Below are 19,637 nucleotides of genomic sequence, written 5' to 3'. Positions count from 1 at the left end.
TAGTAATGGCCGTGGTTCTCATTCTCTGACTCAGAACATGCTAGCAAGGGCACCTCCTACCTCTCTGGACACGAGCTACTTGCTTTCAAGGCACGGTTGCTGCTCCTTCATTGATTCAGAGCACGGTAGCTCCTCCAACTTGGGATAAGGGCATGGCTGCCCCTCCCAATTTGGTTAAGGATATGGTAGCTGCTTTCAGTTGTGTCCAGGAAGTGACAGCCCCTATCATGTGGGTTAGGGGAATGGTAGGTCCCCCACATGGGGATAGGGAGTGTGGTAGCCCCTTCCACTTGCTTCAGGGCATGGCAGCCCCACCTACTGGGCTTAGCATACAGTACCTGCTCTGCCTTGATCCTGATCTTATAATTCTCTTCCTCTGGTGTAAGGAAGACCAACAATACTTTCACCTGTTTTGATATTGCTGCCTTTGGGTGCTCCATATATGCCACAAACACTGCAGAAGGAAGACATCTCAAACTTGCACGTGCAACTTGAGCAGGACTTGCATACGCAAATCGACAGGTTAATGTTGTCCATGTTGAATTTTCCACTTCCTTTTCCATTGCTGTTCTCCAGAATAGGACTTCTTCCACCAGACTGTTGGGAAATCCTCACATTCCTTATACATGGAAGATTCCCAACCTCAGCACAACTGCTTTCATACATGAAACAATTACAACAACAGGATGAAAATATAAGATCCAGGTGGATTGCAGAAATGTACCACTGAGCACACAATCATCTAAATTATTTATACCCAAGTATGTTTGAACTGCTGCAGAATGCCACACACTCTTATTCAGGTGTAGTTTTAAAGATATCATTTCATGATGGCTCTCAAGAAAAGGCTCTCTAAAACAAAAAAAACATGACTAATTATGGAACCAATACTGTTACTGTGAATGTGAAAATCCACCTGTTCCAGGGACTATAACCAAGGTCATTAAACATAAAAAAAGTCTCGTGCATTGCAAAAATATCGCAGGATTTATTAGCCATTCAGGTTATCTACTAAAGAGATTCTTAGTCAAAGTCTAGCACACAACAACCCAGCCATACAGAGAAACACTGCTTATGAAAAGTCTGACCATTAGCAACTGCTCAGATCCAATTAAAAAACAGACCGAATTCCAGAAGCCCGAGTGCTGGAATATAAACTCTAAACCCCACACAAAATGGCAGACAACAAACAAGTAGGACAGAGGACAAGGCTGTTTGAGCACAAAACATGGTACATAGAAGACAGACAACATGACAAAACAACAGTGAGAAATATAAAAAGCACTATGCAATACACTAAATGGCAGCGCAGAACATGAGTACTGTGTAAGGGTGTGTGTTGTCTATGCCACAAGAGGTCAGAAGATGAAGACGAAGGATTTGTCATCATCATATAGTGAAAACAGGAGACTGGAACGCTGGTAAACCAGAGCTAAATCTTTCTCCTATTCCTTAATAAGACAGTCAAAGACACAAAGAAAGTTCATGCTAATGATCAAAGGTTGCTCAAGTGACCACCAGCTGGTTTGGGTTATTACGGTAGAACAAACTATTAGTTACTTTTGGGTTCTTCTTCCATCAGTATTCCTTTTCTGTTTGAGCAACATTAGTACCTGCCTGCGAAATGTTTTTCCCTTCAGAACTGTGACATTTGCAAAGTAAATGAATCAGCATCAGTTTATCAGAACAGAACTCTTTCAGAAGCACGTCGATAAACCTGAAGCGGATGATAAAATATTTGTAGAACGGTGGGATACACAACCAAAGTTTGACAAAGAGAACTATTTGGTGTTAATGGAAAACAGCACCAGATTTCCCCTTTCTCCCGAATTACAGGAAACCACCTGGAGTAACACACTGAATTTCAAATCACTTTTAATGAAACATCATTTAAATCTCACATTTCTAATAAAGGTAGCCAGGATTTTCTTTAGAATTAAAAACAGTTTGATATGTTAACAATAAAACATGGGTATTTCAAGCCCCCCAACCCCAGCTCTTTTACAAAGATTATATTACAGGAATATGCTTCAAAGCAACACACTTAAAAATGCTTATTTTATATAATGCAGAATTAACACTAGCTTTTGTAGTTTCATACTTGTTGACAGATCCATAAAAGACAGAATTTTATTTGCATACATTCTTTAATATAGAGATTTCTGAGTGCAACTCTCAGAACACGCCTCCTATGTTATTTATCAGTGCTTGAGAATTGTGTATAGGTAAGGCAAATTAGTGCAGCAGGATGGAGTTGCATCTCTAGTAGAGCTCACACAGCCTGATTAATACCTGGCTTTCATGGCAACGGAATCGCCAAGGGACCGTATGGAAACAACAAAGAGCCAGATTCAAATTATCTGGAGAGTAAAATGACTTCAGTTCTGGCATTCTGCATGTCCCCCCTGAATGCTGGCATTATTCACGTTCGTTGTGCAACTTATCTGAACCTTTACCTTCCAGTATCATATCGAACTTTGTAAAACAACTGCACTACTTAACTACAGTATGTTACAGGTACCTGCTAAGTAACCATTGTGAAAGGCTTATGTGCTTGTGTCATATCTCTAGAGATTCTCTGTGCACACTCCCTCTTTATTTTATCAATGTGTTAGGGATGCATAACAATGAACATGCATGTGTATTTTTGGATGCACACTTCTGAAACCTATGCACCTGGCTGGTATGTATTTGTGAACCACACTTAGATGAATCTACAGCGATACAGGAGAGCTGAAGTAATTAAGCATTTTAAATTAAAGTGGTTGTTAAATGCACCTTGCTTTTATTGTACCAGCTGAGACTGATAAGGACGCATTAGTGCTTAGAACCATTTCCTTTTGTTGCCTGCTAATACTGGGCTGAGGATTCAGTTGTCTTTAAAAAAAAACCCGTTGGAAAAAGCACTCTTGTATTCTTCTCATAACAAAGGTACTGCTAGTAACTAATGTCTGCCTGTTACTCTATGGTATTCAAGGTGTTTTGATATTAATTCAGACTGTCTCAATTCTTGAGAAATAAAAAAAATCTTTAGAATAGTTTTACTGCTTTAGTGCTGAAGTCTAATTAAAGCCCACATTATTCTGAATTTTGAAGCTATTTTTTAAAGACATTTATTCAACATCTCAACACTATAGGAAAATGTCTGACATACACAGCCAACTTTGTGTGAACAAAAGGACATACTCATATTCAACATATAGAAAGACATATAATGTAGATATAACATATAGACTGATACAGCAAGGTTTCTCAGAAATGACAGTGCATCTCCATTTACAGTTCATCTCCACTCAAACCATCGAGAAAGATGCATTAGGTGCACTAGATGTAGGGAAATGACTTTTCACAGAAACATAGAAAACTGAAAAAATGCTGTGTCTGCATTGATTTTGTGTACACCACACAGTACACAGAGTAGCTTCAAAGCCAGGTATTACGTCAGCATGGTGAGCAATACTTTCCAGTTTCTGTTCCAGATACAGAGTGCATGTTTAGATAAGAATCACCTGAGGCTCTGATTGCAGGTTTAATCTCATCAGCTAATTCACTGAAGTTAACAGCTCAATGAAAGAAATGTCAATTTAATATAACTGAATTTTGTTTATCAAATATTACTCCATATTTACAAATAAAAAAATCAAAGTGGTTTACATCTAACCACAGAAAGAAACATTCACTTTTACAATATGTTATCACAGCTGATTAGTGCAAAATAGAAACATTGGAATGTCACAATGGAATATTTGTAGCTTCATGGGCCGATGAAAAACAACTTAATTAAGAAACAGGTATTAAAGGAATCTGTGAAAGGTTAAAGTATTTTACAAAGGATAACTACAAAGAATTACGCTTACTGTAATCTAATCTTTTTTTTTAATCTGGAGGATTGAAAAAAAAACAAGCAAACCAAAACAAACTAAAGATAATACATGGAAATGAGATGCATACAAGCAGGAGTAAGACTCTAATGAAGACTATCTTGTCTTTCAGATTTTAAACAGACACCTACAGTATAATAGAAGATCCAACATAAGTCATGCAAGGTAATGTAGGTGTTACTATAAAACATATGGAGACAAACCACATATGTAGAGGTCTTTTCAGTCAGTAAAGTCATGTGCACTTACCAATCCCTTACTTTCACTTGGGCTAGAAAGCTTTCAATGGTTATTAAGTACAAAAAATCTTGTTACATTGAACTTTTTCTGGTCTATACAATTATATTGAATTCAAACAGGTGAATTAAAAGATTATTTGGTATTGCCATACTAAATAATCTTGAAAAAACAAACATTAACGACAGGGTGAAAAAGATGAATGCTTCTATTTGCAGAATGTTTGTTCAAAATGTCTTCCCTTTGCTGCCTATTAATATGAAGAAAACCAATGACAACACACATTCCCAGGATACAGTATTTCAAGATCTTGCAACCAGAAAAAAAAAATTCCCACACGATGTGGGTCACTGCAAACACTGAATGGAAGTATTGTTAGACAGACTACAAGAGAAAGCAATAATCTAAAATCCCAAATTTTGTGTACATTTTCACTGCTAACAAAAATGTAAAGCAAGCTCAATCACAGCAGCTTCAAGCGTGTTCTGCTGGAATTCAGTTTAACATGCTCCCTTGACGTACAATTGTGATCTTGCACGTTCACCACTTTTTAAACTAAATGGATTAGAATATATACTGGACTAGTCATATAGCAAGCAATAACTGCAAAAATAACTTAGCTTTTTCAAATATTTTACTCATATTATTAAGGACACTAATCACTCTCATTAAATCAGCTGTTTTAAGACATAGGCAAAAATCAAGGATAATCTAAAAATAAAAGATGGTATGACACAAAATTACCTGTTGCCAAATCTTTGACCACAAACTCTGAAATGTGCAATGACGGAACGGGAAGATCAAACATACAATACTACACAATTATAGCAAAGAGACAAAGAGACACATAATAAAATTGAAAATGCAGCTAAATCATTTTTTTTAGCTGGAACTTTTAGCACTGCAAGAGTTCTTCTGGTGGTACGTAAAAAAAACCCGGCAGTTAATGGATGACGAGGTTCTAAAACTAACAAACCCTTGAGATTTCAATTTTTAAAAAGTGAGAAAAAAAAAAGTAAAAAACAGTCAAGTTCAGTTGGAGGATTTGCTTATGGCGCTGGCCGATCGCCGAAGTTTCCCCGAGACTCTGCTCTTTGTGGCACGTGGCATTGTTGGGGAGACCTGATCTGTGGTGTCTGTTCCTACGGCAACGCTGAGCTCAGCACTCGTGCTGCCACTGAGGGAACCTGAAAACAGGGAGAAATCCCAGAGTCAAACAAGCCTGCACACAGCTCAGACACGCTGCAGAAAACAGCACGGCGGCCTGGCCTCGCGGAGCGGAGGGTGTTTATCGCTGTAGTGTTCCTGAGCCCATGAAAGACCCCACCTACCGGGCTCTGCCCTGACCGAACACACTCACTCCTCCACTGTTCTTTTTCAGTGCACATTCCCAGAATGCCTCTTTGAGCAAACAAAAATCCAGAAAGCGAGCCAGCCTTTGAAAAAGCAAAAGAAAATATCGCTAACATGTGTGATGGAACATCAAGTGTGCAGGCACCTTCTTTATAAATAAGAAGCACCTTCCTCTACGTAGAGGAAGACAAGGAATCACAATAAGTGTATAAACTCAACAAGACTACATTACATTAATGTGACAGCCGAGAGTACACATAGCATTGCCTGCTAAAATGTAGCCCAGGAATTAAGACAGGTTCCCGACAAACCTGTTAGAGGAATTATTTGTTCCTATAAAGTTAATAGGACATTTACTCTTAAAATGAGAACCTTAATTTTATACCTCTTGGGCAATATAAATGTTTTTGTATTTAAATGTGAAAAAAATTACAATTTGGACCTGGCACATTTCAAACAAATATTTTCGTGAACTATAAAGAAAATAACATGCACACATCTTTTAAATGTTAATCTTTGGAGAGAAGTCACCATGCATGAGAGTACACATTACTGTAGAGGGAGGCAAGAAATCGCAACGGGATTATAAAAACTCACTATCCAAAAAATCTTTCAAAAGCCTTCACCCAACCCCCAGCACACCCACAGTTATAACGTTCTATTCAGTTTAAACAAGTTTTCTGTCTGGTCAAGATGGCATCTGCTTGCTTTTTTTTTTCTCTGAAGCATCTCAAGTTCCTGTAGCTAAAAAGAACGGCAGATGGTCAAAGTAACATAAACTCAGCCCACTGGGCTGACGACTGCCTTCTCCCTGAAGGGTCTCAACGGCAGCAATCGAAGCTTGTATGCATATGAAAGGAGCTGCAGTTCAAACAGGCAAGCGTGTGCAAGGACAGACCACACCTAGGTACCTCAGAGTTACCCAAAGCATTCCCCTTGCCCTTACAGAGTGAGCATTCCTTCAGTCTAACTCCAGTCCCTCTCGGCAAGCCCCCAGCCATGCAACCAGCCCCGCAGCTCCGCAAACCCAGTATGACTGACAGGGAGATGACAGCTGTGGAGTGAGCAAGTGATAACCACAGCAGATAAAGGCGTTCACACAAACATTATAATTCCACTCGGAAGCTGCCTGGCACAGACCTTTAAGGTTTAAACGGCTGATACTGGGAACTGAGCTACAGTGGGAAAACAGCTCTTCAGCTAGCACCCTAAAAACATACCCGGCTGCGCAAAAGCAGAAGGAAAACGTGTTCTTTGAACGATGTTCATACAGTATATGCGCAGCTACATGTGTGCCTGCGTCCTGGTCTGCAGTCTGTCTAGATGATATCAAGCGCTTGAAAGGGATATTACAAAACACAGCTTCTCGCACTGCCTGCCACAGAAGAATCTCTTCATTCATTCGGATGGAATCATCCGTCCGTTTCACTTTACGGAGAAGTCCCGCGGCTCAGTTTTCTTCACTTTCTTTTTGTCGCTCTCCGCCACCAGAGAAGTATGAAGGTGCTGTTCCTCGGTATTCAAGTGCGAATAATGTGTGACTGAATGTTAAGAGGAGCGAGAGTGTCTGTATTCATTACTGATTCAGGTCAGAGCAGGTCCAGCACAGTTCAGCTCAGTGTGATGCCATATGGTCTGGGAATCAAGGTCAATGCAGAGTTGAAGGGCTTCTGACATTTTCATGTCTAAGATATATATTTTGTATTCCAGTCACAGCAATGAATAGCAGTGACAAAAGCCTGTTTACCAAGACTATTACAAAGGAATATTGTTTTAGAAAAGTGACTTTTTCAGACGGCCAGAAGAATAATACATATTTTATATTAACTATAATAATAACATAATAAAAATCGTGTGGGCATACTGTACATAGATATGCGTAGTATAACAGTTTAAAATGCATTCTAGACATTTTCAAGACTATATATTACACACATATACAGCAGAGGTCAAAATGATTATATTATCATTTCAATACAATGAGCAACCTTTTGAAAAGCAACAAAAGACAAATGACTAAGGTTTAAATCAAAACGAATTAAGGATTGAATTAAGGTAAACTAAAAAATAACGTTCAATGTGTTTCTGGAGTAAGAAAAATATGGCACAATCATGTACAATTCCTCTGTAACTGGGCTGAGGAGGGGTAATGCCAAATCATGTATTGTAAGAAATGAAAATGGCTGTTTTGCGGCACCAGATGAGTTCTTCACTGTACGCTCAACCATGGCTACGTGAAACACTTTCACAGGAACATTCTGGAGCCCCTGTGCTTTAAGCCGACGCCGAGGCCCTAAAGAGTTAACGTTCGGTCACCCACTCGCTCTCTCTTTTCAATAGGCCTTCCCCGTTCCTCTCTCACTGAGGCTGCTGTCACAGCCCCTTTGCTCCTGTCAACTGGGTTTTAAATTGCCCAGACAAACAAGCAGAACCAACGGGTTTGCAAAGGTCACACCTGGCATGTGGACGGCCTGCTCCCGGGGATGGAGGCCCCACCCACGCTCCTCCAGATCCGCGCCACTCGGCTTTTCTTCCTTTTGTCTTCCCGTCCTCCCCCAGCTGTTCCGCTGAGAGCCTCTCACATCGGCCCCTGCCCTCCCCCCCATCCCCTCCAAACTCTTATTAAGCCAAGCGGACTCAAAAGTGCCGCTCAGCACGTGCCGCTTCTTATCTGCGCCATTTCAAGATTGTTGTGTGTGGTGCTTAGTCAGAGAAAAAAAAAAAAGTAAATGGGCTTCATTCTCATTGGCTCCCCTGCAGCAGTTCAAACAAAGCTTAAATGACAAAGACATTTTCCAGTATGGCAGGTGTTAGTGTCAGATTCTGCCCAAGGCTAACAGGCACACATGGGGGGAAAAAAAAAAAAGTATTTGCTTTTTAGTTAAAGCTAAGACATGCAGGGGCAGATAAATACTATAAGTTCAACCGTATTGTTCATGCTGCTACTTAGTCAGGTGTTAATTCCCATAAAACAGTTGTTCCACAGCGCATCAGTTTCAATTAGCAGCCCAACTAAACAGAAACCCACGCAATGCTGTTTTGGGGAAAGCAACAGTAAATCAAGCTTGTTAGTAAAAGGAAAATGCATTAACCAGGAAAGGGTGGCCATTGGAGGCAGCTGAGCTTCAAAATTGGTCTTACCTTCGTCAATTACAGTAATGAGACCTTTTACATATTTTAATCTAAAAGAAAAGAAACAAAATAGGTCATCATAAGAAAGCGGTCAGAAACAGAGCCAGTAATACAATTATGCTGTGCAACAAATACTTTTGAACTGCCTGTAAACGTGAACGAAAAAGAACAAAACAAATCATAGGTGATAGGGGGCACATTCCCACGCTTAAAAACAATTAGACAAAAAATTAAACATGGTAAAACTTAACAGTCATCCTGTGTTTACATAAAAGCAAAATTAACAAAATATTTCCCCCTCTGTCCTTCCTGCATACCTCTAAAGTATCATTATGCCCTACATAAGAGATTACAACTTTAAGGGTGTTATCACAAACCCAGGTTACAATACAGGAACATTCGTTTTTATGGTGTTGATTAATGCCTCATCTTTTATTTATTTCAGTCTTTGATTTCATCAATAAACATCAAAGTATCTAGCATTTGCCTCCCCACGCAGGACCACACAAGTCTTGATTGCATCCAAGGTCAAAATTACTGTCCAGCATGAAGGATCCCCATTAAATCACCTTTTGGAAGACCATCTTCTTGGATGAGTGCAGTGACGAAGAAATTGAATGGACAATACTTGTATTTCAGCTAGGAATCAAGCATGACCAGATACTTTTTTGCGCTGCAGTTTGATGACTTTACGGTTCATAGAGAATCAATACGGAAGCCTGAAAGAATATTTGCCTCTACACTTGCATTGCAGGATCATTCCAGAAGGATTCTGGTACATTCTGTTGCGGTGCAATGCGCTTACATTTGTATGAAACAGCAGGGTGCTTTTCTCCCTGGAGAAGAGCCTGAGTATGTGTATTTTGTATTCCAAAGATGTGCAGATGTCCTGCTATATGGCAACATTGTCAAGCACTCACATCAAACATTATCACAACGTATTAAAACAATGGATTGCAAGGACAACAATTATTAGGATAACTATAAAAAATTCTTAAAACTTAATCCTTTATTTTGTACCTCAAAAAGTACAACTAAAAACCAAATTGTCTTTCTTGTATGGGTTCATTTTTCAAACTCAGACAACAGAATGAAGTATGATAATGTTATTAGATGGCTTGGAATTTTGTAATGCATTAGAAATATAATCTGATTTCATCCTTTTTGCATCTGACCAGCATTGAAAAGTCATTGAAATATGGCTGAAATTAAAGTGGTATCTTTCGGTCCCTTTTAAGAATTCCTGGTTGTGGCAACAGCAAGACATTTTCAAGGGGGAAGTATTTACTGGCTGGATTAACATGCCCATGCTGGAGCAAATACATACTTTCATCATCATGCCGTTGTGTTAGAAGGGGTCTGCTGAGCAGCTTTAGCACTGAAGTACCAAACCAATGATTTTAAAGTCAATTATATTAAGCTTACTGAATCGAGCTCCAGCCTGCCCAAGAGATCCACACTGCATGTCAGTGATGTTAATAACCCCCCTCAAGATCCTTACTGTACTATACACAGACCCCAAAATAATAAACTTTACCAGGTGGCTAAGTCTGAAACTTTTGAAGAAGCAATGAGGAATATGCTGTGGTCCTTGCGGTTGAGAAACAGATCGAGAGGGTGGTGGATTCAGAGACAGCATGATCCTGTCTCCTCCCTGCTTCATCTGTGTATCGTTAGCTTTTAAAGAAAACTTAAATAAAATGATCCACTGATTTTATCAAGCTTGTGTCACACAATAAAAGGCAACGATTTGGCAAAACTTGTATATCCTGTGTTTTGTGTATGTTTAATAATAGATTGTTACTATTATACAGGTGACTTCTAATTGAACCACAATGTAATCTAGTCGCAGAAGGTGAAGACACTTCCAAATGTATTTTCTAATGTGCTAAGCTTTACTAATTCTGTGCCTTTTATAACTCTATTTCCACCAAAACCACCAAGAGGAGGAATCCTGTAAACCCCAGTGTTTTATATGCAGTTGTATTGTGCAGTATATCTTCATATACAGGAATGCATGGCTAGCACCTTTTAGACCATATAAAACCAAAAGCAACATGGCATATGTTCTTTCCTTCTGCTGGCTCTTATCATTCTAAAGTGTCTAGAATGTGTGATCATTACACTGCAATCATTTGGGATCACTTCTCAGTGGAATTTACGAAAAAAAAAAAGGTTTGCATGAAATCACTGATGCAAAGGAAAAATGATGAGTTAATTTTAAAAGGGGAAAGAAAGAAAGTGCAGTGTAAAATTTGAGAAGGAGGCTGATTACCTGCAAGTTTTATACAGTAGGCGGGGGATTAGCACCCGAGACAAAAAGCAAAGCTGACTAGCATACAGCTGAGTAATGATAGTGTGAACAGATGGACTTGGAGACAGTGGTGATCAAATAACCAGATTCTCTGAGGTGCGCTCTAAACACAAGGAGCTGGGACAGTACTGTGTGTTTTAGAATGTCCGGAGCTTCCCGATATACCTTTCACTAAAGTACAATGCTGTATTTAATAGTTTCAACAGCTGGAAGAAGTCACTACAATGCTGGATGCAGGAGTAACAAAAAGAGACACAAAAATTTGCTACATCTACAGCTGACCTAAAGTTTTAATCAATCATATATTTTTTCAACCGATCTCTAAAAGATGCTTAGGTAGTTGAAGATAGGCTGTCAAAATACTATAAGAATCCAACTTAAATTTACTATTTGTTTTCCATTAAAAAGATGCATGCTAACTCATCCTAAACAAAAAAGGGAAAACAATTGCTACATCACTATGCAAATGTTGCTCTTTAAGTTAAATGTCTATATTTTCCTCAGATTTTCAAGAAAGACAAAGAATGAGCAGTCAGCCTCTATCCCAAGTCATGCTTGCTATGATACAGCAGATAACTTCCCTGAAATCATTAAGGAGCTAAAATGCATTAAATGCATTACTAACAGGAAAGCCAGACATGACTGACAACTTAAAGCTTTCATGTGGAAAACAGCTAAACTACACATTAAAAGCAACCATAAAGTACCTAGAAATCATTGTCAATATACATACCATAGAAAGTGGAAAGAAAACTTTCTACTTGTTACCAAAGATATTTTTTTACCCCACCTTGCTATAGGCTATAACATATCTATACTGTATATGAAACAAATAAAAACAACACCCATTAAAGTTGAAATAAATTATATAAATACATCCATACATACAGGTTTTGTGAAAGATAATGTGCATAGTGTGGTCACTAAAGAGAACAAGCACATGCAGAAGGTTGTGATGCATAACTTAAAATTAACAAAAATGGTGATCGTTTCAGGGGTAGTGACATGCCAAACGGAGAAAAGGGCAGAAGTCTTACAGTTAAACTTGGCCCAGGGGTAATCCATGTCGAAATACATTCCTGGCCAGCGCCTGCACACTGTCATGAATGAAATGTTAGTGGATAATGAGTGAGAGAGATGGAAATACAGTAAGATATGGCACAACGAGGAACATGGCGGTGTGCTGGACATTCAGCTCACAAAGAAACCTTTAGAAGGAAAAAAAAACAGAAAATTTGAGCATCCAAAAGGTGACGGTCTTCAATTCAGAAGCAATGACTTGGATTCAACGGCAAGATAAGCAATGCCTGGATAATGAGCAAAAAACAATGACATAGGAGATGGCAGGTTGGAAGGAGGGTTATCATGAGACAATATAATAGCTGCCTTCTCAGGTTTGTTCAAATAAACACATTACACCAAACAACAATGGCCCAGCTGTCATTGGTTGGAGCCTGGGTCATGTCACAAGCCAGCTGTGCTCTGTCAATTGTAAGGGCCGGGGGCTGGCTTTAGTCTGCAAAACAGCAGCTCCTGCAACGTTTGGTGCACCTGCACACTTGCAGTGACATCAGTGAGAGATAACCTGCTCCTCCAATTGGTGTTAACTCTCCTGTTGGGCACTATGGAGACTGCAGATAGCTGGGTGCGTAAGGGGAACATGTCTGTCCAAGCAATGCAGGAGCTACAGCTGTAAGCTCATGTCTTAATTTGAGATTCCAAGATGGGTGTGCATGATGCCAATACTAAAATAAAACTGTTGATTACACATTCAAAAAATAAACAAAAATACCTGAAAGATTTATTAAGAAACACAAAATTACAGTTATCAATCTTATTATTAAGATTAGTTGCTCACACTGTTTATTAGCATTATAAAAATCTCATGGCTTACTCCAGTGCATACAGTACACAGTGAGTGCAAAATGACATCGCTAATTTTGTCAGGACTGTTTAACGATATTTTTTGTCAAAGAGTTTTAAGAAAAGAAGAAGTTAAATGTTTTTTTTACTCCAATCAAAATATTTGAACATTTTTCATACAAATCTAAGTTTATACTATTGTTTGAAAATAATAACAATATCTGAAAAAAATTAAAAACACTTCAAATGCTGGAAATGAGGATTAAATCAGGGGCCTTTTAGTTTTCAATCCTATGCTCTACAAATTGAGCTAATGGATTTTCATTCAATTAGTAAAGCAACATTCTGATATCTTAGTTTACATAAACCGAAAATTGTAAAATGATTACTATCTATAAAACCTCTTAGCTACCGATTAAAATAAATCTTTTTAGATTTCCATTGCCAGGATGAGTAATAACTTGGAAGACAATGAAGCTCCTGTGTGTGAACAAATCACTTAAAAAAAAAAACTGCTCTGGAAAGCATGAGCCGTTGTGAATTTTGTCAAATTGCACTGCATTACTTGTTTCATAACCAAACAGTTTGTGGGGATACACATCCAGACACACAGCAGACAAAGCTGAAGATCTACACTACAAAAAGCCACACAATGCCCCGGTTATAATGCTTGTAAATCTATTCACAGATGCAGGGTCTATGATAATAAAATCGGTTCAAAATGAATTTCGAATGAACCAAGAGGGTCTGCTTACATTAAATCTTGATTATGTTATGAACACTTTTATATAATGCTGGTGCGGCTTGCTGTGAAACAAATCCTCGATGTGTGGACAAAAAAGAAATGTTTATTCCAGGGCTAAAATAACCTACTCGGTCTTGATAATCACAATTAAGGTAACCTATTCAGTCTGGCATGCACATCTCTGTCACCTGCTCTATAAAAGAATTCTTCACAGAGTTGCATGATGTACAGAAATAATAAAACGAGAAATAAATACCATAGCTCTTAGTAATTACAAGCTTTTTTTTTTCCTAGGCTGTTTAGTATTCCAGTTCATGAAAGGTCAATAGAGGTCAGTGCAGTGTTTCTCAACGGCCTCTCCAGGAAGCAGAGGCATAATTATGTAAATAGCTCTGGCTCCCCTCTGCTTCTGCCTGTCTGCTTATCTCCACAGCCTTCTGCAAGCTGCTACTGGAGATCGGCACAAACACACACACACCTCTTATCTCCTAACAAAGCTCTGAAAACACACGGACTGTGGCCAGCAGCACTGAATGGTGACGCATGTCTGATTTTATTTGCGGCCCGATTAAATTTGCCGGATTTAATTTATTTCTGCAATTTTATGGCTTTGATGTAAGATAGTAGTTTAACAAGTCAGAGTGCGGGGGGGGGGGGGAGGAATGAAACTGATGTTTGACACAGCTAACACAGGTTGCGGAAACTGGATGGCAGTGGTACGTCAGGTCCGAAGGCTTCTGCACAAAGTGAAGCCACACCAAAACGCAAACCGGACTGGACAAAGGACAGCCCTTTGATGTCACCAGCAGATTAGACTGGCAGGAAGAGAAACAAACTGCGCTGCTCTGAAGAACTACTTGTTTTTGTTGTGTTAATATGATTAAGAGATCATTTTCTTTTGGCATCTGTTCTGGCAGCTCTGAAGTTAAAACTGCAACTCAGAATTGATTAATGGCTTAGATGTTCTTAAATTATCTTTGGGATGAGAGATCATTTCTGAAAGTAAAACTAATTCCTGAAAATACCAACTGTGCCAAAGATATATCACTAAGGCTGACACAATTTTATACTACTATAGGAAGTCTGCACATACAACAGACCTGGAATGATTTTTTAAATGATATTTGGTTTCATTATTAAAACAGTTCTATCAAACCTATTTAGTTTGCTTGCTAAAAACATGACCACAGTCCAGTGCTTTGCTCCAGGGAAGATATGATGAATGAAGTTCTGCTTCCCACTTCTGGTGCATTAATTCCAGGCCTTGGTATCCTAGCAGCATAATCCACATTTAACATTAACAGCAGTGGTTTCTGCGATGAGAGATCATTTTCCGATAAGTAAGCATTAATTCAGTTTCAGCTCTGTATAGCATATGCAAGGCACAGCAAGTAACCTACACCCTTCAATAAATCTGAACACATTACCGGGAGCTTGTTCATTAACCTTGCTGGCATTGGACGTTAAAAGGAGAGCTGAAGAAAGGTTTACATTAAAAAAGTTGAGGGTACCAGCTTTGATGCAACACAAATGAACATGAATGCCTTCATTTCTTTTGATATTCATTAGACTACGGAGATGAAGAAAGCTTATCTCAAACGGCAAAGGACTGGTGTGAGGAAACAGGTGTACACAGGAACAGTGCTCCAAGATGTAAATTACATCAGCAAGAAAACCTCAGCCTTACCTGTCCCACTTAGGGAGTAGTAGCTTGGAGAGGGAGTAAACACTTGAGATGCAAAATCTTCAAAGGTCATCACCTCTCTGTGGTTCTGCACTATGGCTTCCAGGTACAGTGCCCGTTCTTCATAGCTGTATGTCGACAATTAAGGAAACATTTCCAAACCAAAGCTCACAGGGCTTTGTACAGGTGATCCTGAAATAAAAAACCATCTACTGTCACGCATTTTCAGGCACGTGACTGATATAAACAAAATGAATACATACAGAGAACAAAATACCTGCAGAGGAGAAAATAATGATTTAACATTCAAACAGAAGTGACAGTCTGAGTGTCTTTCAAGGTCCTGGAGTAAAACCCAGAACAGTCACAATTTTCACATGAAATTGAAAATCGGTTACCAACAAAACCGAAAAGAGTGACATGTCAAAGAAACTTTCCAGCCGTTTTAATAGGACCCCTGCTTCTGCCAACCTTTTCCAATGTATGAGGGAACTCTCTCCTGCTTTGTATTGCTCTGTTGGTTCGTCAGGAGGAAAACCAAATGCATTAGAAAATTCACAATTGCAATAGCTGTAATTTTGGAAAGTTTACAGTCCCCCCTCCCCCAAATGAACACTTTCGCCCTTCCTGACAATGCAAGACGATCAAAACCCAAAATAGTCCCTCAAAGGATTGTGCAACAACAAACCTTCTGTTGAATAGTAATAATACAATACATATCTCCAACCTTTCACCTTTATTGCCTAATGCATATGCAATTACATTTGCAGGTATACAAAAAAAACTCCTTTGTATAACTCTGTTGATTCACACTTCCATATACCATTGCTTCTCATAATAATGTTAATGAATAAAAAAACAAATAAGCCCATAAAAGTATTTTTGGCTTGTGTGTGAAAGTACAACAGAGCTACAGTAATTACAAATACTAACCACAGAATGAAATGTCCCGTGGACAGTTTTGTTTTAAAAATAGCTAGTGATTTTTTATTTCGATTTGGGTAGGGAAGATAGTCGGGGTCAAGAACTAAAATCCAATTTGGCCAAATGAAGTGACGGAGAATGAAGAATCATTTGAATTAAATCCTTTGGAAGTGATGTGCGTGTAGAGTTGAACGTCTGTTAACTATTGCTTCAGCTGAAGTGTTCAAAATTTGTTTTAAATTAAAAGATGTGGGCAATTATCCTGTGGTATTTGATATAAATCCCTGCGCTGATTATTTTGTGCGTCCTAAACTGTGCCATTATGAAGGATGGTTGCAATTAAGGCGTCGGACACAGTGCATTTGTTGCTGGCTGTACTTGCCCTTGTCTGTTACAGGCTTGAACTCCTGATGACTCTAGTTAATGAATAGCCTGCCAAACTTCTTCAGAGTGGAGACACACGCCTCGACCAATTCTAAAGGGACTGACTGATGCCATTCACATCTCATTAGAGGCTTGCTTATTCTGCACAGTGCTAGGCTGTTGCCAAGGCTCTCCACTCCATATTGCCACAGCAAGCCACTGGCCCTATCAACAGCAGGCTGTTAGGCCCGAGTGGCCGTCTGGCAAACAGACTCCCTGACACTAAGCTGGCACGTGCTGGCGCAGCAGGAGCAGAGTCAGGCGTGACAAATTGTTGAAAGAGCTGAGCTAAACTTGAGACCGAGAACCACCTGAGCCTCAGGCCCCACTCTGGTGCTGCCTCGATTCATTGCAAGGGCCTATAGTCTGCAGCCTGTTCCTGGGTCCCCTTTAAACAAGGCAGGCATGGGAGAAAAGGCCTTTCATGCTCTGCCTAATAACTCCCTGCTGTTTAATGAAAGGCCCTGCATACGCAACACATCAGCATACAATGTAGCGCACAACTGCTAACAAAACAGAGGGGTTCATTTGTATTTAGATAAATAAGGCATGGAAAAGTAGACAGACAAGCAAATTGCAGTGGTGATGGAGACCTTAATGACAGAAAAAAAAGGCATTTCTACTTATAAGAGCACAGGTTATGAAAAGGCATATTTCTACACACAGAAGCAGGAAAACAAAGTAACTTCACGTTCACGTTTAAGCCAATTACAATTAATTCGTATACAAATAATATGTTAAAGAAAAGATGTAGAAATACATCATCAGAAAAAATACCTGTTTTAGATTTAACGTAGGTAAATCATTTAATATCACATGGATGTTCCAATTTTTGTGCCACTAATTCAAAATAGTCATGAAAAAGTATGGAGAATGAAAGTGCTTCTTACACATTTTGAAAAGTTTCTTAAATTAGAATAAAGATTAAAGATATTCAAATTATTTGTATTAGAAAAACAGTTATTTACACAGATTTCCCTTACACACTTTCCTTTACTTCAATTGCCACAGAATCCACGCTGGATTAAAAATGCATTTAAACGAGGACTAGTTTATATACTAATTGTTTTAATGAAGCAAGAGAACACGAGTATTCATTTTAATCTGTAATTAATACAGCAAACACGGACATCACCAACAGCAGAAAAATAAAAACCTTACATTTAATTTGATAAGAATATTAAAGACAGAAGTTCTGAATCTCTCTCTCTCTCTCGACTGTATATATTGTTCAAATCTAGTCACTTTTGTAATTCCATTATTTCCCTGCTCTCAATTTCAGAAGCTAAATCAGAACACCAAAAGAACATCATAGGATTCGCTGCCATGGAAACGTGGGTCACAGCACAATAGCAGGTCACTTCCAGGGTACTGGAGTATCAACAAAGAGACTGCGAGTTGCTCTCCTTAGCTAATACCTCACATTCTTCCTGGAAAAAACAGAAATTACTGCAGGTAAAAATTTTGTTATTATTCTTAGTGTAAGGAACCTTGTAAATCTATGTACAATATAGAGGAAAAGTCAACAAACAAATAATTCAACAGATCCCACAAGGTCAATAGAGCCATATGGCCGTCCATTATCATAAATGCAGATGACTCTTACATGGCTGTTATTGAGATTCCTTGAACAAATATTGACTCCAGCTGGGGCAGCCATTTCCGTCTGATACCACACACTGCCTCTGTCTCATGTTTTGTTAGTTCCTGTGCAATAGAGCTGACTGGAAAGAGCCTTGAGAATCAATCTGGTTAAAGCAATCAGCTGCAATCAACGGACTGTTAAATAATCTAACTATTTAGTTGACTTCGGGCCACTGACAGCAGCTATTAGTTCTAGTGCTGTAATTTTTCTGTTCTTTTCTTAATTAAGCTGTGCACTGTGGGGTTTACAAAACAGAAGTTCCTTGCTTATGTAATGAAACGAAGATCATTTCTTCTCCATTTTCCATTTAACAAAAAGATAGGGCTCAAAAGAATGTAACTGACATGAACCATTGTAAGATAATGGGATATACATAAACACAAATTGATACATGCAGCATGGACAAAATTACTAGGCCATCCATATTAGGACATATGTATGAGACTACTATAAATAATATATCAGATTGAGATAACATGTATGTTCAGGTAGTGGGTCTGTGTATTAGTGAAGATCACTATAAACACTGAACAGTACACACAAACCCGAAAGAGCAGGACAAAGCTGACAACACAAGGATATGTTTGTGGGATTGTGCAAGAGTGCATCTATAAGAGTGCAGCTACTGTATAGACATAGAGACCCTAGCTTGATATTCTTTACAGTTTGTATTCTGGTTTCAGTGGGTACAAGATACAATGTACAATAACAGCAAAATTATTTCAGAAATCAGTTTTAATGCTTTAGGATATAGTTACGGTCTTCAGCACTTATGATATCCTTGACAAAATGTTAATGATCTGTTATTAAACAGCTGGGCAGATGGAGCTGATACTGTCTACTACGCACACATGAAAAGAAGAACCCGTTCAGTATAAATTCATTTTTTTCTTCCAATTTTCTGTTGTTACTATCACAAACATTTGTCTTCCAATACTTATGGTGAAGTGAGATACAACACAATTGGAGCTAAAGAAAACAATATAGCCTTTACGAAAACAGATCTGTATTAAAGATTAATAGGGTGGGTCCAAATTCCAGGTGGACCACTGCTTTTCTAACCTCAAACAAGTTGTTTCACTCAGATTGTTGTAGAATAAATCCCAGCTACAGTATATAAATAGGTATAAGCATACGTAAGTCACATTGAATAAAGGTATGATCAAAACACATTAGTAATTAATAAAAAGTCACAATGATCACGTCATAGAACAACTAAACTGGACAGACAAATTTTAGCTTGATGAGTCACATCAGCGAAAAAGCATTTCTTACTGAAGCATCTGATTGCCTGACACTTCTATGGGCTTATTACGATGAGTCAGAGAAACTGTAGGGAATCTACAGGGAAAGCAGAATACAAGTAGAAGGAGCAGAAGTTGTTTTTGATAGTAGTCTTTTATAACGCAACCATAAATTGATATGAAATCATAAAT

At 38.6% G+C, this 19,637-nt stretch overlaps 1 protein-coding gene across 9 annotated transcripts in view; it reads right to left on the bottom strand.

Moving 5' to 3' along the window:
- Positions 1 to 1,858: 1,858 nt before the first annotated feature.
- ralgapa2 (Ral GTPase activating protein catalytic subunit alpha 2) overlaps positions 1,859 to 19,637 on the bottom strand; it is a 198,778-nt gene continuing 180,999 nt past the window's right edge. For 4 of the 9 annotated variants that reach the window (XM_088626646.1, XM_088626652.1, XM_088626648.1 and 1 more), the window contains 2 exons: positions 15,213 to 15,337; positions 1,859 to 5,305 (listed from right to left, as the gene is read on the bottom strand). In XM_088626646.1, the coding sequence (XP_088482772.1) occupies positions 5,151 to 5,305; positions 15,213 to 15,337 (280 nt within the window). In that variant the 3' untranslated portion in view covers positions 1,859 to 5,150. Of the gene's footprint in view, positions 5,306 to 8,079; positions 8,174 to 8,612; positions 8,654 to 11,954; positions 12,015 to 15,212; positions 15,402 to 19,637 lie in introns of those variants that run through there. The other 5 variants (XM_088626647.1, XM_088626655.1, XM_088626649.1 and 2 more) reach the window with 5 other exon arrangements.

This window comes from Lepisosteus platostomus, chromosome 3, assembly GCF_059453375.1.
Source record: "Lepisosteus platostomus isolate fLepPlt1 chromosome 3, fLepPlt1.hap1, whole genome shotgun sequence".
Taxonomy (NCBI): Eukaryota; Metazoa; Chordata; class Actinopteri; order Semionotiformes; family Lepisosteidae; genus Lepisosteus; species Lepisosteus platostomus.
This window is presented reverse-complemented; position numbering and strand designations above follow the sequence as displayed.